At 40.3% G+C, this 25,387-nt stretch overlaps 1 protein-coding gene across 2 annotated transcripts in view; it reads right to left on the bottom strand.

The window, feature by feature from the left end:
• Positions 1-20,182: 20,182 nt before the first annotated feature.
• PDLIM5 (PDZ and LIM domain 5) overlaps positions 20,183-25,387 on the bottom strand; it is a 121,433-nt gene continuing 116,228 nt past the window's right edge. For both annotated transcript variants that reach the window (XM_057366579.1, XM_057366577.1), the window contains 2 exons: positions 22,542-22,657; positions 20,183-21,920 (listed from right to left, as the gene is read on the bottom strand). In XM_057366579.1, coding sequence (XP_057222562.1) covers positions 21,831-21,920; positions 22,542-22,657 — 206 coding nt within the window. In that variant the 3' untranslated portion in view covers positions 20,183-21,830. The remainder of the gene's footprint in view (positions 21,921-22,541; positions 22,658-25,387) is intronic.

Genomic DNA, 25,387 nt, shown 5'->3' with positions numbered 1-25,387 from the left:
GTTGTCAGCATTTGGCTCACAAATGACAAATGCACAGTGTCTGAATGGATTTTTCTGGGGGGAGCTGAGGGGCGTAAACTAACATTCTGAATTAGATTTTTATGAACCATGAATATGAGCATTGACAAAGAGAACCTTTTTAGCTCTGTGCTTTCCATGACTTTGCTCTTTATTCCCAAAGCTGCTTGTGACAGCTTATTCATTCCCTGAGATTGTTTATTCCTAGTAAAAAGAGCACACCCAACCCAGTGCAGATATTCATGCAGATAAGCACTTTTCAACCCAGAAGGGTGGAGAGCTACTTCTAGGGGACCACGAAAGGATAACAGAAAAAACTATTTCATATGTACTAATCTGAAACATGCATGATTTCTGGAAGGAGCCTATGACTAAAAAAACCTTAACAACATTAAAAATATTGAAAAATTCTGACATAGATGAAGTAGTAGTTTGCCAGACCTGGAAATCCAGTGGGGATTGTTCCAGGAGACCTCAGTATCTGCTGCTGCTACCCAGCCTTCAGCAGTAAACTCTCATTTTGTCTACCAGAGTGGAATAATATAAAGGAAATGAGAGAAAGAGAGAGAGAGATGGTGTTCACACAGCCTCTTTTAAATAACRATATTGCAGATTCATTWTCTGAACCAAAGGTACACAGTTATACTTTGACTTAAATCCSTCTAAGAATATTRAGACAAGASCTAGAAAATATCTTCACCTTAAGCRTGGAGAGTTACTCTATGCCAAAAATTAGCCTCAGTGTTTGCCAAAACTGGTGACCTGCTTACAGCCATGCATGGAAAATACTCATGTGTGGTAGAGAACATAAGCTGGGCCACGAAAATCTTGTGTCATATCGCTTTTTCTGCTCCAGTTTTTGACCCGGAAGCTCTTCCCTGGAAATGAGATTGAAACAAATTTAATTATTAATGASAAATATTAGCATATGGCCTTCAAAAAAATTCAAAGCACCCTTTACAGTACACCCTCTGTCTCAAGAAAAAACTGATCCAATCCTAGCCCAGAATTCAACATTCAAATATCTCCTTCTGCTTTTCCATTTGTGAAGCAATTGTTGACAGCAGTTTGTATAATTTACAATATTCATTCCTCAGTTTGTCCCTCATGTCTCCTAACCCAGGTTTGTTCAAATTTTTCTTGAGTCTTGATAATCGGAGTTTCCTGAAACAAAAACTCTGAGCTCCTCYAACAATCAGAGTGGAAATCACCAGCAAGGACTTATGAAACTCTGATAGCTRCTGTAAATATAAATATCCAACCCTSYRATGAAGTGYGTACTAATTTCGCATTTAGATCCCTAAATACTGGTTTTCCATCAGAAAAATCATGATCAACACATATTTTATACAATGACCTGGCCATTACCAAATTTCATTGATTAACCTAAAAGCTTTTGTTTTCTAAGTGGTTTCCTCATGGCCATCAAGTTATTAACTTCTTTAGCTGTGAATGAAATTCAGAAGCACCGTTCACATCTGAASGATCTCATTTCACATCTGTGGAATGCAGAGAATTTCTGAAAAGCAGGAAAATATKAAGCGCAGATGTGCATCCATTCATCATCCTCAAGATAATGTGTACAATCTAATAGTTTTGAGAAACCTTCTGCCAACTTGTTGATCTACAAGAGAAACCTGCAAATAATTCAGTGAGGATTGGTCTGCCGTCTGTCTGTAGTCAATGTGTGACTCACTAATATCTGTTTGAGGAATTGTTAATGAGCATTGTTATGCAAAGCAAAGGGTTAATTTATGCCTGCCCCTGCAAAATGCAGGGGTGGACTCAGGAGAAAGACTTTTTCTTCTCACCATGGGSCATAAAGGATATCTGTCCCAGGATATGATCCAGGGACAAACCTCTATGAGCTGAGACCCAACAGAAGGAGCTTTGCCTTTTTACGGCTTTGTTTCTTGGGATTTTTTTTCCCCGTTTTCTGAGGAAATCACTATTTATGGCAGTAGGTACCACCACTGTTAGCAAAACCTGCCAGGTCCATCCAGACTTAAACACACCTTCGAAATGGCTGGCACAGACAACTGTTATACTTTATTTTGGGGACACCAAGACCAACTKCTCCTAAGGACTTCAGGGGGAAAARGCAAGGTTTAAGAACCTTGATGTGYTTCTCTTCCATGCAAACAGTTGAGTTGCTTAGACCTGTGAGGATGAGAGTGAAATGTTCCAAGGTACCAAGGCTCCTGGAGGATACAACACCGAGTAGGAAAGCTCCTGGAGACGTCAGGTACCTCTGGAGTCAAGTGGCAGCTCAGCCAGCTTTTGCACAGCAGTTTCCATTGGAGGTTCCTAAGATGTTTAATGGCCTTTTCCACTGCACTGGTTGCTGGTAGCAGTAGCAGACAGATGGTTTTTGTAGATGATTATTAGAAAAAAAAAAAAGAAAGATGGAAAATGCCAGTCATGCCAGTTTTCTCAGAAACTCTTTCCAAGTTTCTGAAGTGYTCAGCAGTTGGCAACCTCTTGGGCATTACTACCTGTAAGTTGTTTCTCACTGTGCCAGCAGTGGGATGGAAAACCCAGGCTACAGCCCCAAAGCTCCTCATCAAATGAAGGGGCCTCATCCMGTGGGATCAGTGTCATCCTTGGTGGATTAAAGAGGAGCTGCAGAGCCTGCCTGCATCACAGCACTGTGCAAATGGAGAAACCAGACTCATCCATCCTGACAATAGCCACGACTCTCCTCAGAGCAGACCATCCTTAGCTGCTCTTAGGCAGGAAAAGATTACCATGACCATGACAGCGTGGTTGTGCCAGGACAAATGTTTTCCCCATCATTTTTATGGACAGGGAAGACAGCTCTGCATCACACCCTCTTCAGAGCCCATTACATCTGGATTTTATGAAATTCTTGATGCCTTTGCTTTGTTGCCACAAATCCAGTYGTGTAGTGGTGGCTGTCAAGTCACCAATGCATGGCTGTGGAAAGGAATTCTGTATTTCAGGACATGCATTTGCTCCTCATTCCTAAATTGTCTTATGCTGCTGGATTAYATAATAATGAATGTGAATCTGGCAAGGATGAACAAGAATCCTATAACAAAAGCAGAAACCTGTTTCACATACTAGATCAAAACAGGCAAGAATGATGGAAAGAAACTGTTTCGAAACTGAGCTTCACACATTCCAGTTGCAAAGCTTGGCAGACTGTCAAGAGACTGAGTGGAGACTCTGGTCTGGGAAAAGGGASTACCCTGTCACTGCAAACTCCACAMCATCACAGCTGATAGCCAATGGCACAGGCCCCTGATTGAAATAGGGCTCTCAGTCACTATTAAAAAGTGATGGTTTCCAAGGTGGCAGATCCCAAATGCCAGCAGGAACCTGAGCGCTTCCTCCCCTCATCCAGCTCAGGCTGGCTCTCCACCTGCAGCACGTGGCTTTTGGGACTGGCACTCAAACACGCAGCAAAACTTGATACACTGTGATTTATGAACYGTTATGTTCTTCACTGCAGACCCCAAGAGGGCAAGGATGGGCCAGGATTACAGATATTCCCAAGGCAGGGAAACCAGTGACAAGCAGGAGGAGCTTCTGACTGTGCACCACCCCACAGCTTTATGGGAATGCTAATTCTTCAGGAAAGCCATCTCCAGAGGGGTGGTGTGACTGRAGATAGAAACAGTAAATCCTGAGCAATGGCAGAAGGATTTGGTGCTGCACTTACCTCCCATCAGTTTAGGATATCACATAATATGGATAACTGACTGCCATCTCCTTATTTTCCATTGGTCTCTTCCAGAACAGATGCACAAGTGATGCTTCATTCTGCAAACTGAAGAAGAAAGTGGCCTCCTACACATTTTACCTTCATTCCTACCTTCTCAGGCATGTATGCATGTATTTATCTGTATATCTATATGCAAGTTCATAAATGTTATMTATTCTGCATCTATGTTCACAACATGCACTGACARTTCTGGATTTTTTKKTTTTGTTTTTGTGCAACAAAAGGCATCTAAAATGTAATGGATATACCTTGACTATTTTGTTCCACAGCCAGTAAGACCAGGACAGTAGCGAATACATCTTTGATGCTGATCTTTTTCCAAGCACTGGTCCTTTTTAAAGAGTTACCCGATGTTTGGGAATAGCATTAAACTTCAAATGACTGAGCTCTGTAATAGAGTTGCTGCATTTATGACTGTGATGTAGCACTGGACCCGAGCACTGATCTAGCATCTGTTTGAACCTCTGTGTTCTGTACGTGGTAGGAGAGGGTGAAAGAGCCGGGGTCAAACCTCACATCTGCTGGTTTTGCCCATCTGCAGAGCTCCAGCTTCTCAGCTCCATTTGGGAGGGGGACTGGCAGCCTAGGGAGTAACAGCGCTGTTGGCCCCTTGCTATGCCTTCTTTGCCAAAAAAGAAAAAAGAATCCTGACAAAATACACATAGTGGTGAGAAAGAGATTCCAAATCCTGAGGAGCTCGTTGCTGTGGCTGCCCCCTCGCCTATCGAAAGGCAAAGCTCAGCAGAGCTCAGAGACGAAATCTGACTCGGAGTGGTTGTAACCATGAACCATTTCTTTCTGYGGAGCTGTGCAGCAGACTGGAACTCAGGCAGTAAAAAGCGCTTGTGTTGCCACCCACCAGGTGTCTAGAAGGTGGTCTGCTCTGCTACGCTCACATTCACTGAATTAATAAGACCACTGTACTCAGAAAACCCAGATAGTGATGTCTGACTTCCGCACACAAGAAACCGACATTTCAGCACAACTCCCTCGTATGGATTTTATAATCAAATCCTAATTACTGATCTGTCCTTCTCAAAAATCTGCATTGAATCGAGTACATATCAGAATATTTAATTGGCAGAGCTGGAAAACACCAAATCCCACAATCAGTGTCACAAACAGAAACACCATGTATATGATTTTAGCGACGAACATGTTGCTGTTATTCTCAACTCGAAAGACCAAATATGTACTATTTTCCCTGTGTGTAGTACATGAGAAAATCCAGATTCTATGCACTTCAATTTTCATCTGTTTCATATCAAACAGTCCACTTGCATTTCTGTTATCATGGTAAAAGCAACGCTAAGCTGTTCAGCAACTGACTGTCACTTCCTGAGCTCAAGCCTTCAGTCTCATCTCAAACCRTGTCCTCTTACAACCAAGATAATGAAGTGTTTTAGATGTGATGGATGAATCCCTTAACTGTTCAGAGAAAAAACACATATTTTTTTATTGCACTTTTTTTTTGTGAAAAAAAAAATATGAAAAACAGATTTGGGGCTATTTAAAAGTCGACAAAACAATTTCCCTAAAACTTAATTTACACGTATAGTGACTGGTGTCTTACTGGGACATTTGTATCAGGACATTCATTGTCCAGAATGTAAATGTAAAAATGTGCCCCTAAATATATTGGGCACATAATGGAAAGATTGATACATCTTTAATGATGACACTGCCAAGGTAATAAAACCTAACACCACGATGTCACCTCTTTATACCAAAAATATACAGAAATAAACAAACAGAGCATGTTGAGAAATTATACAGAAACTCTGTTAAACATTTTAAAGGGTCATAAAAATGTCTTAGGCCCATTAAATGCACTTTACCAACTACATGAGCCAGCGCCAAAAAGTATCAAAGTTTTTACAAAGAAAAAGAAATAAAAGAAAAAGGTCCAAGAACTTGGTATTGTATGTTCTCACTGAATAATTAAATGAATGTGCTGAGCATAACTCGAAAAAGCATATGGGCTGTTTCATCTTACAGAAACCCAGCACACATACATGTACACATTATGTAAACAYATATATATTTATACCCACAAGCACACTTGATATGGGCATGAGAACCCACGTTCTCGATAGTTTGCCAGGAATATGATACAATCAGTTATCACACTCTACCCTTATCTATTGAATAATATAATTCTTTTGACTTCCTCTAAAATTTGAAACTTCAGGGTACATTCTAATTTTACTTGAATCACCTATWAAAAAACCTTTTCCCTTTACTCCATTATTTTTACCTTTAGCACTTGAGCAAGTTTCTGCCCAGATGCAAAGAAGCATCTCACAGTCCTGAGCCCTATTTTTTCTGAGCACTGAAATGTCCTGGGACATAAATTTCTTTTCCAGTTCTGCAGATGACAGAYCAAACTTAGAAATAAGTCTTTATTATTTTATTTCAGAACTGATCTATGACTAAAATAAATTACATGCACTAACATCTGTATGAATGTGTATTTCTCTATCTCTTGTGCAGCAAATTCATAAGGCAAGATCCCAATCTTAGRACCATTAAAATGACACCTATTGCAAATTCTTTCTCAAAAGTGAACACTTTATCTAGAGCTAACAACAATTCCAGATGCTGTTCTATCCCCAAACCTGTGTACCTCTTTTTAAACTGCAACACTTTGGGGTTTTACACCACACATGTCTTGCTGCAGTAATGAACACCTCAAACCTTGTGATTTCATTTACTCTGGCACCTCTTGATGTGCCCAGAGGAGACAGGACAGGCCCTGAGCACTGAATAATTTTTTGGAAAACMATATGAATCCAAATTATATTTTCTGTCCAGCTTCTGACATAATCTTCTCTGCTTCACATCTTCCCTGTAAAGATTATATTTTATCAAAATTTCACATGATCTACTAAAGGACAATAACAAYCAACAATGAACCAAACTCTCTGCCACATATAAATTGCAATCCATTAGATTTAAGCTCTTGAAAGTTGACAAGGGACTCTTCCGTCATGTTATTCTCAAGTCAGCTATCYTTTGAAGGATCCAAAATACATAAGCATCTCCTGGAGTCACTCTAAATTAGTTTGGAGCCTTTTAGTAACAGTATTATAAAATATATCCCAATCATGAAATAAGAGGATTTGGGTMACTCTGTGTGGGTGAAGGGGAAATTGATGACTTGCTTGGAAAAATCCAAAGACAAAGGAGACACAGATGAAAATTCTCACTTTGCTATTTGAAACAACCACAAAAGGTTGGGAAGTCAGACTGGATTACTCCAGCGACTGTGTACACTCCTCCCGTTGTATAGGAACAGTAATTTAATCTATTTACAGTGACTCGTACCGTGACCCCTGGAAGGCATCACAATAAACTCAGAATGGATCTATGAAAAACACGTTTGAAAAATTCATATCTAACCACACGACAAAAAGTTTGGCTTCCTGTTTCAAACAGATGGAAGAGATTTCACATAAAGCCCATGTAGTTTCATTTTCTTGTGTTCAAACCCAAAACAGCTGAGGTCTAAGCGACTTTAAATCACCAAATCGTCATTTTTTCCCTTTACCTAATTTAATTTTTCTCTTACTGTTGAATTTATGCATCTTTCAGCTGCTTAGCTAATATGGGGCATGTGACCTCTGTGGAGTTTTCCATGAACATTGSTATGTAGGGTTGGAGTCAGGTTAAAACAAGATGTGTGCACACATRGAGGCAGGAGTAAGCATCTCCCTGTACTCATTCTAACAGTTTTGGCYGATTGAAACAATATTTTCCTGACAAGTTTGAAATACTATGAATGGCACAAGCATAAGATTTCAGATTCAGCATTTTATACATCCATTTTCCTTCAGGTATATTGCTGGAAACGTGGAAGTAACAACAACACAAAGTAACTGACAGGAAAAAAGGAAGGTTCAATACGGATTAGCAACACAGATATTTTCTTATCAGCCAAACCAGGAATAATAATACAGACATGAGTAAGAATTTCATAGATAGCTTTTGGCAGCTGGCATAAATCATGGGTGGGATGAATGAGGTGAACCTGGAATTATTCCAGATTGGCTCTTCTGCTTTAGCAATAACTGAAGTGCTCATAATGCTGATCCTGCACAGAGTGTTATCAATAATACACACAGTTCAACCTTAGCTAATACAGCTCACAATATTCTGCTAATTCATTTGCCAAGCTACTCAGTCATTAACCKCCCTTGTGTTTCGTCATTTATTTAATTTCCACATTTTGTAATATTTTCTTTCACACCTAAAATCATAGAAGGCTATTAATGAAATGGAAGGKGGTTTGATATGGTATTTTCAGCAACATTTCCTGGAAAGTGTGTAAAATTCTATTAATCCAGTTAAGCCCTTGCTTTCCATCAAGGAGAGCATTCCTCGCACACAAACACACAAAATTTTGCCTAAAACTGTGAAATAAAAATTGCCAGTCTTTGTCTTCTTGGTAGGATCACAGGATAATTCAGTTTGGAAGGAACATGGTGAAGTGTCTGTCTCCTGCTACAAGTGAGGCCACACCAAGTTGCTCAGGAACTCAGGGATTYAGTTGAAACTCAAAAACTTTAAGGAATGGAGTCTACACAACCTCTCTGAGCAACACAATACCCCAGTAAGATAACACAGTGGAATTAATTGAATGGGTAAATCCATAAGTCACACTCTTTTCAAGATGTACTTCCTTTTACTGTATTTCCTCAAAAGCAAGAGAATGAAAAGTAACTGAAAAATATTCCCACCTCATTCTATTTTCATTTTTCACACTTTTAGTATTGAATTAGTTGAACTTCATAAAAATCATCAATGTGAGGCTGCTTTCTTATTTATGATCCAAAATACATATGTTCAAAAATGAATAGGGTTGGGGTTTTTTTCAACCCTATTTCAACCATTTTTCTCTCAGCAGTTGAACTTATCTGAGACCCCTGGGATTGATTACCCTGGTTCCAGACGTACCTCTACTTGCCCACAGTGTGTGTAACAGCAATAATAACAGCACCAGCCKGGTGTCTGAGCCCAGCTCGCTGCTCTCCCTGTGGCCTGCTGTGAATAAATACAATTTCTCAGCGGACATTTCCAGTATTATTGAAAGCAAAGCTCAGCTAGACCATTTAGCCAACCATGACTGTTCTGATTTAGAAAAAAAGAGAAAAATTACATATTAATTTCAACTCTTTCTGCTATAAGAACTTAGTCATCTATAGCAGTTTTATATAGCACTTTTATTTCTTTTTCCTGTGTGCTTGTGATAGCGTTTTGTTTCTCCCCAGTGATAGTAGAAAAGGACCTGATGAGGGCCATGAAACTTCTGCTGGGTTGCAGAGGAGTTTTTACGAAAGGTCCTGCTAGTTGGCTATTTTTATTTTCTGGCATCATTAGATGTCTGGAAAAATGCCCTGAAAAATTGAGTCCAGGCACATTGACTTCAGAAATTGTTACATGTTAACCAGAAATTTCCTCTTTCCCCACCTACTTTTAAAATTTTTAACAGTGGAATATACTGAAACATGCAGGGAACTGTAAAGCTGCCAAGTGGACTTGCATAAAACTCACTTAAATGATCCACTTCTGCAGCAGAATAAATCAGAGGAAATATCAGCTAGGAAAGAGGATCTCTAAAGAAAGTGACTGCAAACTGYTAGTTAAAAAAAGTGTGATATTCCTTTCAACTCCCCTTTTTCTACTCTAAARAGCCACAGCTAACTTGATGCTTTCAGGATGACTCCCATCAAATCCATTTTGCTCCGTAGAAACAAAGAAAGAAGTTTTTTTCTTGGACCATCACAAGATGTGTGCAGGCTGATCACTTGAAGGGCAGATTTGTCCTCTGGTGCTGCATTTGAACTCACTTTGCATCGGGTAAGGAGCATCCCCTGGGAGATGTGACAAGTGTTGAGACACGTGACAAACCAAACTCATCTGCCAGAGCACTGTCCCTGCATTTCACAGCATCTTTTGTTCGTGGGGAGGAAGGGACTGGAGCGCCTCTGAGATGAGGGCAAGGCTGGAAAGCACGCTCAGAAAGCGCTGGCATCTGTTACAAGGCCGGGGAGCTGAAATGGTATTTCTAAGAACTCCCGTGACCGTTTATAACCACGTATTCCAAGAAAACTCTAGATATAGCAGCCATCACGAGCAAAGACTGCAGGCTATAAGCAACAGATGAGCTAACCTTCCTGCCTTTTTGAGGGGTATTTCCTTTGGCCTGGAGCAGGGACAGGCAGGGACAGCCACCCTGGGGCAAGGCATGGGGGGCACTGATGGGTGAGGGGATGAATKGGTGGCTTCTGCCTTACTGTTTAATTAAAGACTTGGATACTTTTAAGCTGCTTTGTATTTCCTACCTTGACAATATTTAAAGAATGACTGCACAGAGGGGCAAATAATTGTATCAAGATSTGAGGTAGTGCTTCCCTTCATCTTGGTCCACTCAGGTACACTCAAACCACGTGCCAGTGTGCWCTGTTCTGGTAAAGAGGACGAGCTGTAAATCCCTGCTGAACCTTCTTTAGGAAGGGCAATTTTGGCTTCTGTGCATAAGTGCCATATATTAAATATAGTACAGGTGAAATTTGCTGGGAAGAGCTCTCACATATGCAAGTCAGACAATTGGTACCTATCAGAGAGGCTCCAAATTCTGAGCAAATGTAAGATAGTATAATTTTATATATAATTTATATAGCAATTTTACCTGCAGTCTCTTCAGAAAGGAACACCAAACCCTTTTCAATTCCATAGTCTACAGCCTTGACAATTGAATAACATCCCTTCAGTTATTCCTAGGCATTCCCTGTGCAAATGCACTGTAATGTTATCTCTGAGGAGGTGTTTAGAAGGCTTGGACACTACCTTCAAGACAGCTGGACAAAGATGTAAACATTCACTCTCTCTCTTTTACAAAGCATCTGCATCTTTCTTCCTTGTGCTCTCCCCAGGGAAAAGGAAAGGTGGGAGTACCAAAAAGTCAACAGCAGCACCGTGAAACAGAAGCCTAAACCACCCCTGAAATGCAAGCATATGATAAATGTGATGGGGCTGGTCCTGCCTTGACTGGACATGAATCAGGAGCCACAGCGACAGAACCTGGTTTTGTTGGAGGTATCCACGTCCTTCTTTGCCTTACTGCAAAGATTTTATGTGAAAGTTGGCAAGTTATCCCAGCAAGCTCTGGGATATCAGTTTTGTTAGAATAATTTGCCACTGAATTAAGTTTCTCTGTAAACCTTTTATTTCTTACTGTGCTCTTGTGTATTGGAAGGGGCACCCGAGGCTCACTCATAAAACCGCAGGTGTTGCATTTCTTGCACGCAGTGTAATTCTCACACGGAGCTTTGGAAGTCAAAGCCAGCTCTCCTGCATGAAGGTGGTCTGATTCCTGACAGGTAAGCGGCTGCTTGGCCACTTGGTTGCATTTTACTCCTTTCCATGGCATTGCCTTTGGCTCCTCCAAAGGGAGGAGAAGGGAAATCAGAAGGGAAATCACACCTGACACTTGGGCAGACTGACAGACAAAGCCAAGGACACGATGCATGGAAAACCCTCTCCAACCTGCATGGGGAAAGTGTGACAAAAAAACAGAAGCTGCTTTCTTATAAAAAGATGCAATTACARCCATCTAGGCCAAGCCCTGTGGTGATTGCACAGGTCCCATCTCTGCTGCTGTGTCTGCACCAGAACCCAACCTAACCAGCTCCAGACGGCCTCTTTCCCCTCACAGCATCTATAAATACATATTTCCTCCTCTAATTTCAGCAAAAAACTCCCTTAGCTGAATCTGCCCGCCTCTGGATCAGTGACAGGCTTTAGCTTTGACACCTTAGATCTCCATGCAAGAACTGAGAGGTCACTGCTGTTTCTTGAATCTATCTCTGCTAGTCCCCAGGGTGTGTGGAAGGGAGACACAGACTTGTGAAGCAGCAGAGTAGCACAGTCCAGATGAGTGCATTCTTAGTAAATGAGTAAATTCTTAGCTTTGCAAACATGTAATTGTCAAACACTAAATATGTCAGTGGTCCAGAACCCAAAATTGCCATTTGCTGGCTCCCAGGCAGCCACAGCTTTCAGGAGAAGACTCATGAGTGCTGGAACTAGGATCACATAAGCAATTGTAGTGTTTCAAGTTCACTTAAACTTGTTACCATTCTCAAATTCAGCCATGCAGTGTAACAATGATGTTATGAATCTTTTTGATAAAACCCACCTTCTGCACATAATGACAAATGTGAGGAGCTTAGAGAATGTGCAGATTGCCTGGATCTGCAAGCAAGAGGAGAAGCCTGCTCTATTTCAATACAATAATAATTGGAAAAAAAAGAGGTTAGGAATATAAACATTGATAAACTTGCTTTACAAATATTATTTTAAAGATGCCTGTGACAGACTGCTACAAGTCAAAGCCTAATAAAGCAGTTACCTCCAAGGGGACTTCTTTGCATGTTTAAGAGGAAGCATGTGCCTCATGGCCTTGCTGGGTTCCAGGCATGCTGTCTCCATAACAAGCACGGTGCCACCTGCAGTCTCTGCCTTGTTCCAAGGGGCATTTCCCTGTGCCCAAATCCCAGGCCACAAATCCCAGAGTGCTGTGATGGAGTTGCTCTGTCTAAAACCAGTGATCAAGAATGAGAGAAGGGCTGCAGGTTGTGTTTTCTGTTTAACATCTTTGTGAGGCAGAGCTTCAAGGCTTTCTATTCTTTGCATACATCTGCAGTGTATTAGCCACATGACAACCATAACAAAAGAAAGAAAATTAAAACCAGCCTTATTGGAATTAATACAAAATAAACAGTTTGGTTAATATGGCTGGCTAATTTATCTCCCAACAAAAGTGAAGCAAATGCTTCCGTCTAAGCTTGGGGGTGGTGGAGCAGATTAGGAAAAAAGCAAAATATTTGGCTTACCTCACCTGAAAGCAATCTCCTCTTTGATTTTGCTTTGCTTGAGCTGCCAGTACCACTTCTCCAGTATCATCAATTCCTTCTCCATCTCTATTTGCTCTTTCCCATGTAGCTGCATGGCACTTAGCTGCTGGCTGGGGTTGAACCATGACAGGCCTTCACTTCTGTAACTGCACAGACAAAAATCCTGTGGATTTCACACCACTCCGGGTGTTATCACTGACTGCTGTGTTTGGCCTTTGCTGCTAATGACTATTGCCTTGGATTTACTTTGTACTTTTACTTTTACACCCCAAACCTCTAGCAGTTTGAGCTTTGAACCAGACCAAGAGCATTGACTTAAGCACAGCAGCCCATCTTTGCTTAGGGATCATATTCCATCACAAGAACATCTGTAAAGCTGAAAAGTAAAGGACTCTGTTGGGTGACAGATGCTGCCAATTCAGTCCTCCTCAAATGCAACCTCTGCTTACCTGACTCCAGTTTTCCACAGCACTCCCACTGCCTGAACGGTATGTTTTGGCTGAGATGCAGATCCTAATTTTTCAGGGTACTGGGACTCAGATGAACAAGCCCCCAGAAAAGCAAAAACAAAATGAATCTACACAGTTTTTGTTATTACTTGTAGACATCAAACCATGTATAATAAAACAGTCTTTATCATGCAGCATGCAGGGCTCACCCAACACAATCATATTTCCAAATTCATTGGTGAGGAACAGGGAGCACACTGAAGGACAAACATTTGTTTCTGTGGTTCTCTTCCCATTTTCTTGATGATTAAATACACTTCTTTGAGCTAAGCTATGTCCTCCACTTCCAAACACTAAAAATGCCTTGTGCACTGAAATGTTCTCCAGGTTCATCCCATGTGTTTTTCAGAGCTCCATCTCTATCCTGCCTCAGGAGAGCCAGCTGGGGCTGGACAGGTCCCAGGCAAAGGAAACTTGAACAAGGAGAGAAAACTAGAAACTCTGTGGTCCAGAACACCAGCCTGACCAAAGCAGAATTGCCTGAGACTGCACAAGGTGAGGCTTTTCACTCCTCCAGCATCCTCAAACCACAGCTGGGGCAGCCAGTCAGGGAGAGGGAAGGGYATCTTTCCAGATGGACAGGAACTCCAAACAAGGCAGCACTGACAAAACGACAAAGGGGAGATCAGATCCTCGAGCATTTATTAATATCTAGATGACATAGAGGAGGATAAGGAATCTAAGCAAATCTACATAACCCACTCACCCAAAGAAGCAATGGATTTGTTTATCCATGAGCTACACCAAAAAGCTTCCAGAAATGTGTCAGCTTCCAGGGGACAGGGACATCGTTTAATTCTGGCACTCAGTGCTTCACTGAACAGCATTTAAAATAGCATTTGGAGAGCAGAGACTCCAACTTTACACACAGCAACACACAAAAACATTAATTTTAATGATTAAGTGAGGTTTTGCAGAGCATTTAGKCCTCTGAAAGTTATGGTACTGCCCAAGGACTGCAGCAGCTCGAGGGGCATCCTGCTCTCACAGCCCCATGGAGCTACTGTGCAAAATTTCCAAGTAGACTTCAGCAGAGGTGGCCATGCCAAGAGCTGGAAGAAGTTCAGAGATGCAAAGCCCTGGGGGAATTAGAGACAGAGCTGCTACCTACAGACAGCACAGAATGGGATGGTGTAATTTGAAGCAGCAGCTGACATTGGGAAGTTCAACAAATCTCACTTCAGCCTCTGGGCAGCCCCAGATCAGCTGATGACAAGAAAGGATTTGCTTGTGCCCTCCAGTACATTGTGAAGATTAAAAAAGCTATTTGACCTCAAAGAAAAAGCTGGCAGAAGAAAAGTGTGCACTATTTGGTGAGGRAAATAAATGTAGAATACAGAGGAGGCAAAAGTCCCTTCCCATGAGGCTGCAAGGTCTGTGTGCCCCTTAGATTCCCCTTAGGATCATCCTCAGCTCCTTCCTGCTGTTTTACCTTGCCATGCCCAAATCATCCCTGTTTTTCAGACCAAGTGCTCATCAATCTCTGACAATTAACTACTGACAAAACAGCCTCATGTGCACAAGCTCTTGCCCTGTTTCTRAACTGTTTCCCACTGTCAATTCCTCTCTCCTTCTGCCATTGAGCCGCAAGTCCTGCAGCTCAGTTTTCCCTTCTGTCTTTACAGTGACCACAAGCACAACTAAAAATTGCTGTGCAGCACACCTTTCCCCTCTCCAGGAGTAAGACGGGAGCTTACTGTGTGTATATCTTGGGAAGACGTGGAGGACAGAACAGCAAACACTATTACTGTTCAAAAACTGATTTGGAGTACAAATTTCCATCCTGGCTGATTTTGCAAACCCTGTCAGAAAGAAATGAGAGTCTTCTCTCAACATGCTCCCTGAAAAACAAGTAATTCATTACATTCCCTTATACATATGTTGACAAGAATAGACTCACACTTGCCCTCAACAGTGATTACCCCTGAATGTAAACTTATTTTAAAACCTAACCTACATATAAGCCTGCAAACATGTATTTTTGTGTCTMTGGATGTGGGAAAATGAAGGCTCAGGGTCACCAGGATGCTGCTGGGTGGAGGGATAGGAGATGAATGGCAGAGAGGCAGCATGCAGGGGCATTTGTCAGGATGGACTGGAAGGGCTGGTGGCTTCTGCCAAGATCTCTGCAGCAGCAGGACCTATCCAAGGCAGAAGCTGGAGTCTGGATGCAGGTGGCAATCCACAGTTCACATCTATTGATTTTCATTTAGCTGTTTGCACCTTTTGTGTAGTGGAGCAAAGATCATCACATTCCTCCCAACCCATTCCAAATTATAACTCCACATTTTGAGGATTTATATATTTATACAAAATGTTGTATAAATAGTGATGCAGTGCTCCCACAATACTCCACAATCCTTGAATGCAAATTACCACTGARCAGAAAAATACAAGATTCTCCTTCTACAGCCATGCAACTGCCTTTAAGATGAATATGGTATTAGGAAACTTATGGCAAAGCTCTACAACCTCGTAAAATACTTTTTTTGGGGGGTAGCATATCACAGCATATCATCAGAGCATCCTCAGAAAMTGCCACCACAGACACCCAATTGGACAAAATGGAAAAGAAGCATCAAAAAATAATATTAAAGACAGATTTGCAGCCTTGTTGTAGCATCATTTATATAAACTCATTTATTTCAGAGAAAGTCCAACCTATTTCCTTCTCCAGACAACACTAGTCTGAATTTCTCAGTAATCCTCTAATGATTGTCAGTGGGTACCGTGAGTGGAAAAAAAGTCACGTGGCAGATTGACTTCACTGCAGTTGTTTAAAGCCAAGTGTAAGTTCAAGATTGGATCCTAGGTAAACGCAAATCCTGAGAAAACCAAGGACCAAATCCTTAGTGTAATTCTGATCTTGCTCACTGGCCAAATGCAAGCATAAAATTAAAGTAGGTTTGATTCTAGTCACTTTGAGTGGAATAAGTTGAAACAAGTGAGGCTGTATCTGCTTAGGTTWTGCATGCTTTTGGCACTACACTTGTTTTCATGTGTTTTCCTTTTGCTTGGTGGATTTCAAGGGAAATAAAGACTTTATGCTGGATATAATTACCATTTTGGTCTAGTATCTCAAGTTATTTTTCCAGCGGAAACTTATGGGTGGGAAAACTTGACACTTYGGAAAGTGTGCCAAAATTTAGTGCAAGTTTACATTTACCAAAGGAACATTTGACATTTCATTGATGCATCACAAAGAGAAAAAGAGGACACACCTGACAGGATTATCTTGTACTGAAGTATTTTAAAACAAACAATGGTACTGCCCAGCAGTAAGAAAAAGTGAAGTAAAGGCCGGAGTAGCAAAAAGGAAACAACTGTGATCCTATGGAAAGTGTGAATATTACTCAGAGCACAATGACACAATCCTTAGTTTCACAGTACAGGAGAARCCTTTTAAAGCATACCCAAAATCCTGGATATTTTTCAATAGTTTAAGGTATTTCCAGGGCAAATACAAAAGYGCTTTATTACAACTTGCCTACCCTACCATCTTAAATATATATTTTTAAAAAAAAACAGGATTTTTTTCTTCCAAATCAGCCATGTGTAAATTTTGGCATGGTGATTTTAAATTTCTTTAGAGATGTTTTTGCTTCCACTCCATCTTATTACAACATGCCATTCTCACACAACTTTCACGAGATCTCTAATGACACAGTGGTTTTCTATCCCCAAACTGCCATACATAAAATAGATTGGGGTTTATCAGAGATTTGCTCTATTTTTCAGTTTCCTATTTAAGCCAACCTCAACTCTCCTGGCAAAAGATAATGAAAAAGACCATTAAGCAAAGCAATAAAGAGTAATATAAAAGCTCATTATAAGCCCAATTCATAAAATTACAAGCTGTAGTGTGCAGTATGCCCAACTAAAACTGAAAACCAAGTTCAAGCATACCAAACAAGATTATAAATTAGCTGTTGTTTTTCTGTCTGAGAAAAGCCACTCTTTAATGAGCTTGGAAACACAGCTAAATATTTTCTTTCATAAATTCAWGAAAAAGCCATACCACTTTTGAGACTTCTGCTGGGCAGCTTTTTCTCGTCTCTCTTTTCCTCTTTTAAATTTTAAATACTGCAAAGGAACCATTTGCTCTGTGAGGTTCCCATAGTTAGGACCAAACCCTTCTCAGAGGAATTTTGGCACCTTATTAATTAGCTGGTTATGAGAAGGAGCTGCACTCTTTCAGTGACTCCTATTTCACCATCAGTAAAGTGTGATACCATAATAAATTTCCATCAAGCAAACTATTTCTGGTAATTCCCCCTAATTAACACCAGACTGCTAATAATAAATTAGGCCCTATGTGTTTCTGATATAACCAAGATCTTGTCTGAGCACAAGATATTAACCAACGTCCCAAGAAAGTAAAACGTGAACCTAAATTAAGCCTCTGCTGGTAAAAGGATTTATATGCAATTTTGTGAGAAACTCTTTGAAGATCTCATACAGGGCATTTTGACCAGCAAATATTTTGAGTGACAGAGAGATTTGTTCTGTGCTGAGCAGTGAAAGTGGATTTATTGTGAAAACACACCATTGAGTTTTAAGCCTATAAATCTTACACTGGATTACAGCATCTTAATGAATGAATGACAGATCTCTTTTTTTTTTTGGTCGGTGCATTTTAAAGTTACATGACGTTGTGATTGATAGAAACCAAACCTTTGCCATTAAAATGTCAAATGCAGACTTCATGCCTTTAAAAATTTGGCTTCTGGAGCTTAATGTACTGTTTGCAAATAGACTTGGGTTTGTCTCGCTCACAGCCTAAACACTGAAAGGGAGGCAAGCTTTCTGTAAAGTTGCCTCTAAATTTTATAGGGCTGTGTGCAGTGTTTTCTTTTGCCTGTGTAAATAAAGGTAGAAAACAACAGCGCATTTGCCTGGTTCAGAGATGCTCAGCTAAGGGGATTCTTACCAGACTGGTGTTATCATGAAGGAATTGGCCGTGTTAGAGCACACATTTAAGGGTCCCTCAGTGGAAACAGAGACTGCTGAATGCCAAGGCTGAGTACAGTATAGACAATGCTTGCCTAAGCAGGCACTATTTCCCTGGACAGTGAYAATTTAGGAAAAATATTGAACCCTTCTAAACAAACAGTGCAAAGTATTCTAGATGGGCAGTAGAGTGGAGTAAGGATAGCAAACAAACAGTAATTGGCCAATGTAAGTTTTACATTGTCACATTCTAAAAAAACCCATAAAACCTGAAGAATGAGCAGCTCAAATGCTACCCATTCCTGTGTACAATCATGGTTTTCCTTTACTAACTACAGTTCAGGAAAACATCCAACAACCACAAAATAACTGAAGACTGAAAAATTTAGGTTTTGCGTAGGGTTTATTTGCTTGTTATGTTTTTAAATTATAATTAATTTTGCAAACGTGAAAAGCCAAAATTTAATGCCAAAGATTATTAAACATAAGCAAAGAAATCATCAGGATTTAACAGCTGGCAGTTTAGCATAAAACAATGTTTGCAAAGCAGCTCACATGGCTAGATGATGTGAGTAGCTCTGTGAAGAAACAGGTACACAATTAACAGACCAACACAAACTGAGCCACAGCTCAACTCCTGCTTTTAAGTTTATAAGCATTGTTATATTAAACATTTATATTTACATGTAATCCTGAATTATTTCATTACAACAAACCAAAGCTGTCATCATGGATCAATTATTCACTTATAAAGACATYCTACCTTCAAAAAGAGCTAAACCAAATTCTCTCACAGGCAGTTTTGGATGAAAAATAGTGACTGACTGAAAATGCATGCAAAAATCTACAGTAGTTAGGTTACTARTATATCTCTCCTGACTCTGTAACATTTCCTCATAACATGAATGCTGTATGTGTGAAAAACAGTCGGGAATCTCACAAAATCCCCAAATGATGATGGAACAATGCTGGGTTTTGCTATGTCAAGTCTGCATTCAAATACACATTTATACGTGTGYCTCTCAATGCACGTGCATACGTGTRCATGTGGAGAGAAGTACATTTAAACACACACACTCAGACCCCAAAAGATTCTAGAGGTAAAGGCAGGCTTACAGATAAAACAAAATAATACCAGGATGAAATAGTTCTAAACAACAACAACAACAAAAAGGTAATAAATATTCAGTGAGATATATGGCAGTATTATAAAGTGCTCTACTAAAATCTCACTTATTAAAATAATGATAAAAATTATGTTCCTTTTAGTTGATTTATATAATTTGGTAAAGCCATTAAATATTYATTATCTATCAGTGACTCTATGCTTCCTTTTAAATTTTAAACAAATAGATAAAAGCAGAAATTAAAAAGCAAAGCAGCTAAATGAAGCAGTTCTATTGGAGCCTTTCAGGCTTTTGTCCTCAAATTCATTAACAACTGCAAAATTTCAAACCCTAGAGCATATGGATTAAAAAACAAAATTCCAATTAAAATTATGAAACTAARCAAAATTTAATTGGATTTTAAGGATAATGACAAACTGAGAAGTTTTTATCCTACGTTAAAATTCCAAGGTTTGAGTTGCAGATACTACTGAACGCCTTTTCCTGTGCATTTTCCCTCTTTCCTCATGCATGTGCAACAAAGCTCCACTGAAACCTAGTTCACAGGTCTCATTTCTCCACATTCCACTTAATTTTAAAAGCAACCTGGCTTATATGTTACCATATCTTGCCCAGACTGCTTCCACCCTTCTGATTTTCAGCCAAACTCACAAAAGGGTACATCTACAAGAGTGTAAACATTTTAAACAGCTTTATACCGTACCACCAAATTTCTTCTTATTTACCAACATTCACCCAATTTACCAAATTTCGTCTGTACCATAGGAAGTTAAAAATGAAACATGGTAGTATTGAAGAAAAACAACTTTGGGAATCCTCACTAAATTAATAAAAAGCCAAATATCTTTTCATATTTCGGTACAGCAACTTTGGTTCTCTTTCCTCCTCTKTTGTTGATGTTCCTCATTGTGATTGCTTTACTCAACCACAGCAATTTTTTGTGGGTTGTTTTTTTTTTTTAATTCATGGTTTTATGGATAAAACTATCCTTTGAATCAGTAAAAAACCCCACAACAACAACAAAACCAGTAAATGGTTATTTTTAATGTCTACTAGCAAGGGCACTAAAGACTAACAATTCATCTCTGACATCCCAGTTGTATCATGTGAATTCAGTTTCCTTCAGGAATCTGCTCTGATCCCGAGAGAGCCCCCTGCTCTGTTGTGCAATTCTGCTGAAGCAAAATTCACCMTGTRCAGAGATGCACCACCTCTTCCCTGGCTGCCTGCAGTTGCTCCATACCAGTTAAGCTCTAATTTGAAGCCAAGGGGGACTGAGCTGATGCACTGGTCTCACACTGACTCTCTGTGTGGACACAAAATTCCTATCAAGCCACAGAATTGGCTGATCTGGCTGGCAGTAAATGCGTAATGACAGCATTGTCTCTCTGCTCCCTTGCAAGATCTGAGAGATACTGAGCTGCTGAAACCAATGTAATATTATTTAACAATACATTCCCTACATCTGGAATAAAAGAGAAAAAATAAACTAATAAAAATCATAACAGCTGAGCGAGGAAGTTAAGTTTTCAGTACGCTACCTGGCACACCACCAATATACATATTCATGAGCTACATGATAAAGAATGTACTGAGAATAAAACAATGTCCTCAGCTGCACTTCAGCAGTTTCCCTCATTCAACACCAAAATCTCACACTCTGGATACAAAACACTGTTGCCTCCAGATTCAGCGCAATTTCCCCTTTCCAAGGCACTTAAAGCTACCTAAAACCTGAACTGCAAACAGAAAACTCGAAATCCCTGCTCCCTAAAGATTAGATCTGACATTTTCATCCTATCAAACACACCCTCAAGAGCAGAGGTTTTTGGCTGGTGTTCTGGCAGTACATAACTTACAGAGAAGGATCCCATTTATGTTTTAAGTGGCATTTTCTAAACTATTCTTTTTTACCAGCATAGCCACTTAAATGCTCTGTAAAAATTTCTGTGCTTTGCAAACCCATCCTAAATTTAATTGCAAAGGCACAGGTATATGTAATTGTGTAGGAGGCCTCCTCTATATAAATATCAGATTTAAAAAAATAATTTTTGAATTATGTATTTTGTGTAATCTTATCTTTACTTTGAGTGCTTTTGAATAGAGTTTAGCTGCAATACTTCTGGACACAGTTTAAAAACATCACTGAAATAAAGTGATCTGGATTGCTGAATCCAATCTCCTTTTATTTGTTGAATAGCAGCAAGACCAAGACTTCTAAAATCAGGTATTTACTTTCATAGGTACTTCACTTCTCATCCTGAAACAGATATAAATGTGGCCATAAAATCATGACACTAACACAGTAATGTGCAAAGTGTAGAGATAAAGGCAGTTGAATTGTTTGGCTAGGGTGCAATTCCTGATACCTTTCTTTTTATGAAGCAAAACTGTAAATGATAAACGCTCTGAAAAATTAGTGTACAATCCCTTCTGAAAGTTTCCACATCTCTTTTCCATTTAAGAAAAATTGTATATAAATAATTTTAACCAATTATTGAACATTGACATTTTAACCTTCCTGCTCAGTACATTTGCTACACAAGATGAGCTCCGAGCCTCAGATGTTGACAGAGTGGGCGTGTTTCTTGCACAGTGGCTTGTCCTTCTTAGAGAAGAAAGTCTGGCCTTCCAAACTGTCATTACATACCTGAAATGGGATATAAGAGAAAAGAACACCCAATTCAGATGGATGAATTACACCATAACCAGTCAGAATGCCCAATCATGGTATGGTTCTATTCACAACTATATTCAAAGAGTAAGAATTGCCTTTTTTTTTTTAGGGATATTCATTTTAAGTAATACTAGTGATTGGTATGAGCATTACCTTTTTTAAGACAACAGATGTTTAACTGGGAGCAGAGTTAGAGTCGGAATTTAAAAAAAAAAGGCCCAATAATTAAGATGGGGGCTTCTTTTTTTTGTTTTGTGATCGCACAATATTAGCAGGCAACACCTTGGCTACAGGGTCCTTATGCCAAAAGCAGCCTTGCTGCTGTGCTCATTCCCTTATCCCCTTCAACACTTGCTCTGAGGAAGCAAACWTCGAGGGTTAAATGTGGGGACACAGGGCTGCAATCCAGGACGCCATCCCTCATGCCTGTGCCAAAGGCTAACAATAGCAACAGACCTTCCAAATAACTGGGAAAGCACTTTTTGTTTGGGCTCAGGGGATTGACAGAGGTTAGAGCTGTTAACTCCCATATGGGTCAGGTTAGCACAAGCACTGCTGCCAGGGTTTGTTTAAAGGCAGAGCAGCTTTACTTACGGAGCATACAAAGCAGGTGTCATGCCAAGTGTGGCCCAGGGCTTCAAGAAACCTGTCTCCAGCTTCAATGGGGAACTCACAGCCRTGGCACATCGTACCAAAGAGGGCATAGTAATCTGCAAAGAGACACAAACAGCTTTTAAAGCATATGCAGAAAAGCAAGACTGACCCTTTGAGAGCTTTGCTCTTTTCTTTTATTGGCAATAGGTTTGGACTTGTTGAGGTTTGTAAGACTAAGCTCCTAGATCGAAAGACTGGGATGTTGACCTTGCTAATTCACTTCTCATCCCCTTCCTCATCCTTTCAAGTGAGCAATGCTTCCATCTTCCTGGTGTTTCATTTCCTTGAGATCAACAGTGTTTGAGAGGGGAAATGCACTCCTCGCAGAGCACCCACGTGAACTCTACAAGTTCCTTACACTCTCTCCATCTCTGCTTTGAAAGCACACCCCAACTGCTCACGCTACAGAGCTCCTCAGACAGTAATGAACTACTACCCAAGTTCTGGCACAATATTTGCCCCAGACTGCACTACTCAAAACCATGTAATCATTAGGCTTCTGTCCTAATTAGTCTACAAATTTGGATCAAGTCAGAATACCTTTCTAGTCACTGGAGTTTATTGCATAGTTTTTAAAAAATACCAAAACAACAGAATAAAACCCCTAAAGAAGCAAAACCCTTTCCTTTCATCACTATGAAGAACAAGAAGCTCCTCCAGCAATCTCAGAGAGCAGGGACTAAAACAAATGGCATTGAACTGTTCACATTYCCCATCCCAAGTTGTCTGCTCTTTTACAATTATTTCAACTCTCAAGCACCCCATTCTAGGAGCCAAACATTTTTTCCTGCAGAAACAACAATGGCGTTAATGCTATAACATGAGATAATCTGGGACCAGCACACTACCATGGCAAACACATCATGCAACATTATGTMTTCATAAGATGAAAATGCAGTCAAAGTGACAGCCATAATGAAGCTTTGGAYTCCATCTACCAGTAATAAAGTGTTACCACCATGGTAACCCTCTGCCTCTGRCAGGGAAATTAGATGCCAGGGGTGSTTTAYAAAGGAGAATTGTAARGGGTGGGAAGAGGGGCAGAAGTGGATTTTGTTTCTCACCTAGACTATACAGATCTGCTGAAGCTCTAATGCTTACTGCAGTAGAGCCCACAGAGGATCATCAGATTTGTCAAGCCCAAGAGGAAAGTCCTGGTTTGGTTTAGCAAGAGAGTGTTTTGTGTGATGACCTCCACTAAAATGAATCATCATAGGAGACATCTCCRTAGGATGGGGAACACAACTGCTCTGAAAAAACAAAGCCCTCCATGGCTGCCAGTGGCAAGACTGACCACCTTCATTAATCCATGCTATTGGAATAAATTTGTATGTGTTTAAGAAGAAAGACAATAAAAAGATCAAATGGTAGGACAGATCTGTGCAAAACCCCTGAAGGACATGGTCTCACGACCATACTCTTTCAGCTCTTTGCATTTGTGGTCATACAGAATCTTACTGATATTTTCCTGGTGCCAGCAGTTAAAACCTTTTGTTAGTTGGCCTGTGGTTGTGTTGATAAGTTTATTGGCTTTTCTTCTGAAGCAAGGGCAGTAGATAAGGCAGAACGAAGGGCATCAGCTTTCTTTTGCTTTTGCATGCTTGAATTGCGATACCACAGAAGCCTTCCAAGGCAGACTTCTCACACAGTCACATATCAGTGCTTCCTGCACACAGCATTTTCAAAAYTAGGTTACTAATGCTGCACTTAAAAAAAGTTCAAAGTGGTAGATATCTGGACTTCTAATTTAATTTTAGCTTCAACATCTAAACCCAGAACATTCTGCAGATTAAACCCCCTTTAATACTAATAGCTGATGCTGTTATAATTTCAAATACAGGTTTAAAATTAGAACTCTCCTTTACACTAGAAAGAAGGAAAGTTGGCAATGACATTTACTCCTTATTTCTTTAAAATTAGTCACAGACTCATAATTCCAGCTGGACTGAAAGTCTTTGAAAAATTAATATAACTCAAATTAACATCTCGTTAGTGAGCCAGAGCCATTACAAAGTATCACTGCCAATAACAGCTCACAGATTGTGTCTGCATTAACTTGCACTAGCAACTTTTGGTCTCAGAAATAAACTTTGCAAGAAGTGTAGTATACTTGACATCTTATCACAGTTTTTCCTGCTCACAGTAYAGGAAAAGGCACATTTTGCATGGGAGCTGTAACAGTAGCACAAATCAATGCACCGCACGGCTCGTGGGTCATTTGGTGGCAGGAACRAAAATTGAACCTTAACAGAACAAACCCTGTCACGAGCTTTCCACCCAAAGGGGAGTTATTGATTCCTCCAGTACTATTTTCGAATCATCAAATGGTTCCAAGATTGGGGGMTTCACATTGCTTCAGGATGGAATTTCACCGTGCTGTCACACTGCTGGATGCTGCTGGTATATCCGTTTCCTCTGCTGCTCACAAATTCAATAGGAGCAACACCCTACCCTGCTTGTGTCACCAAGCTAGCAATAACCTAGCCTTTTCTATCCTTTTCTATCTGCCAACACCTCATTAAAGCAGCTCTGACAAGAAAAATTTTGGATAAATTGGCCTACTTCTCTCATGCCTACAGYAACCAGCACTCTCCATGGCACCCACTGTGAACAGTTGTGGGATCAGTTCAGAAGGAAATCTTAGCTTCAAAGAGGTCACAGACCAGAAAGCCAACTGWACCCTGGGCTACACCACAAGAGGAGTGGCCAGCAGGGGAGGAGGGGATACTGAACCATCTMCTCTGCCCTCCTGAGACCCACCAGAAGTCCTGCAGCCAGCTGTGGGG

The sequence above is a fragment of the Malurus melanocephalus genome, unplaced genomic scaffold, assembly GCF_030028575.1.
Source record: "Malurus melanocephalus ecotype Western Australia unplaced genomic scaffold, MMel_1.1 scaffold_68, whole genome shotgun sequence".
Taxonomy (NCBI): Eukaryota; Metazoa; Chordata; class Aves; order Passeriformes; family Maluridae; genus Malurus; species Malurus melanocephalus.
The sequence above is the reverse complement of the archived record's forward strand: the minus strand, read 5'-3'. Positions and strand labels throughout refer to the sequence as shown.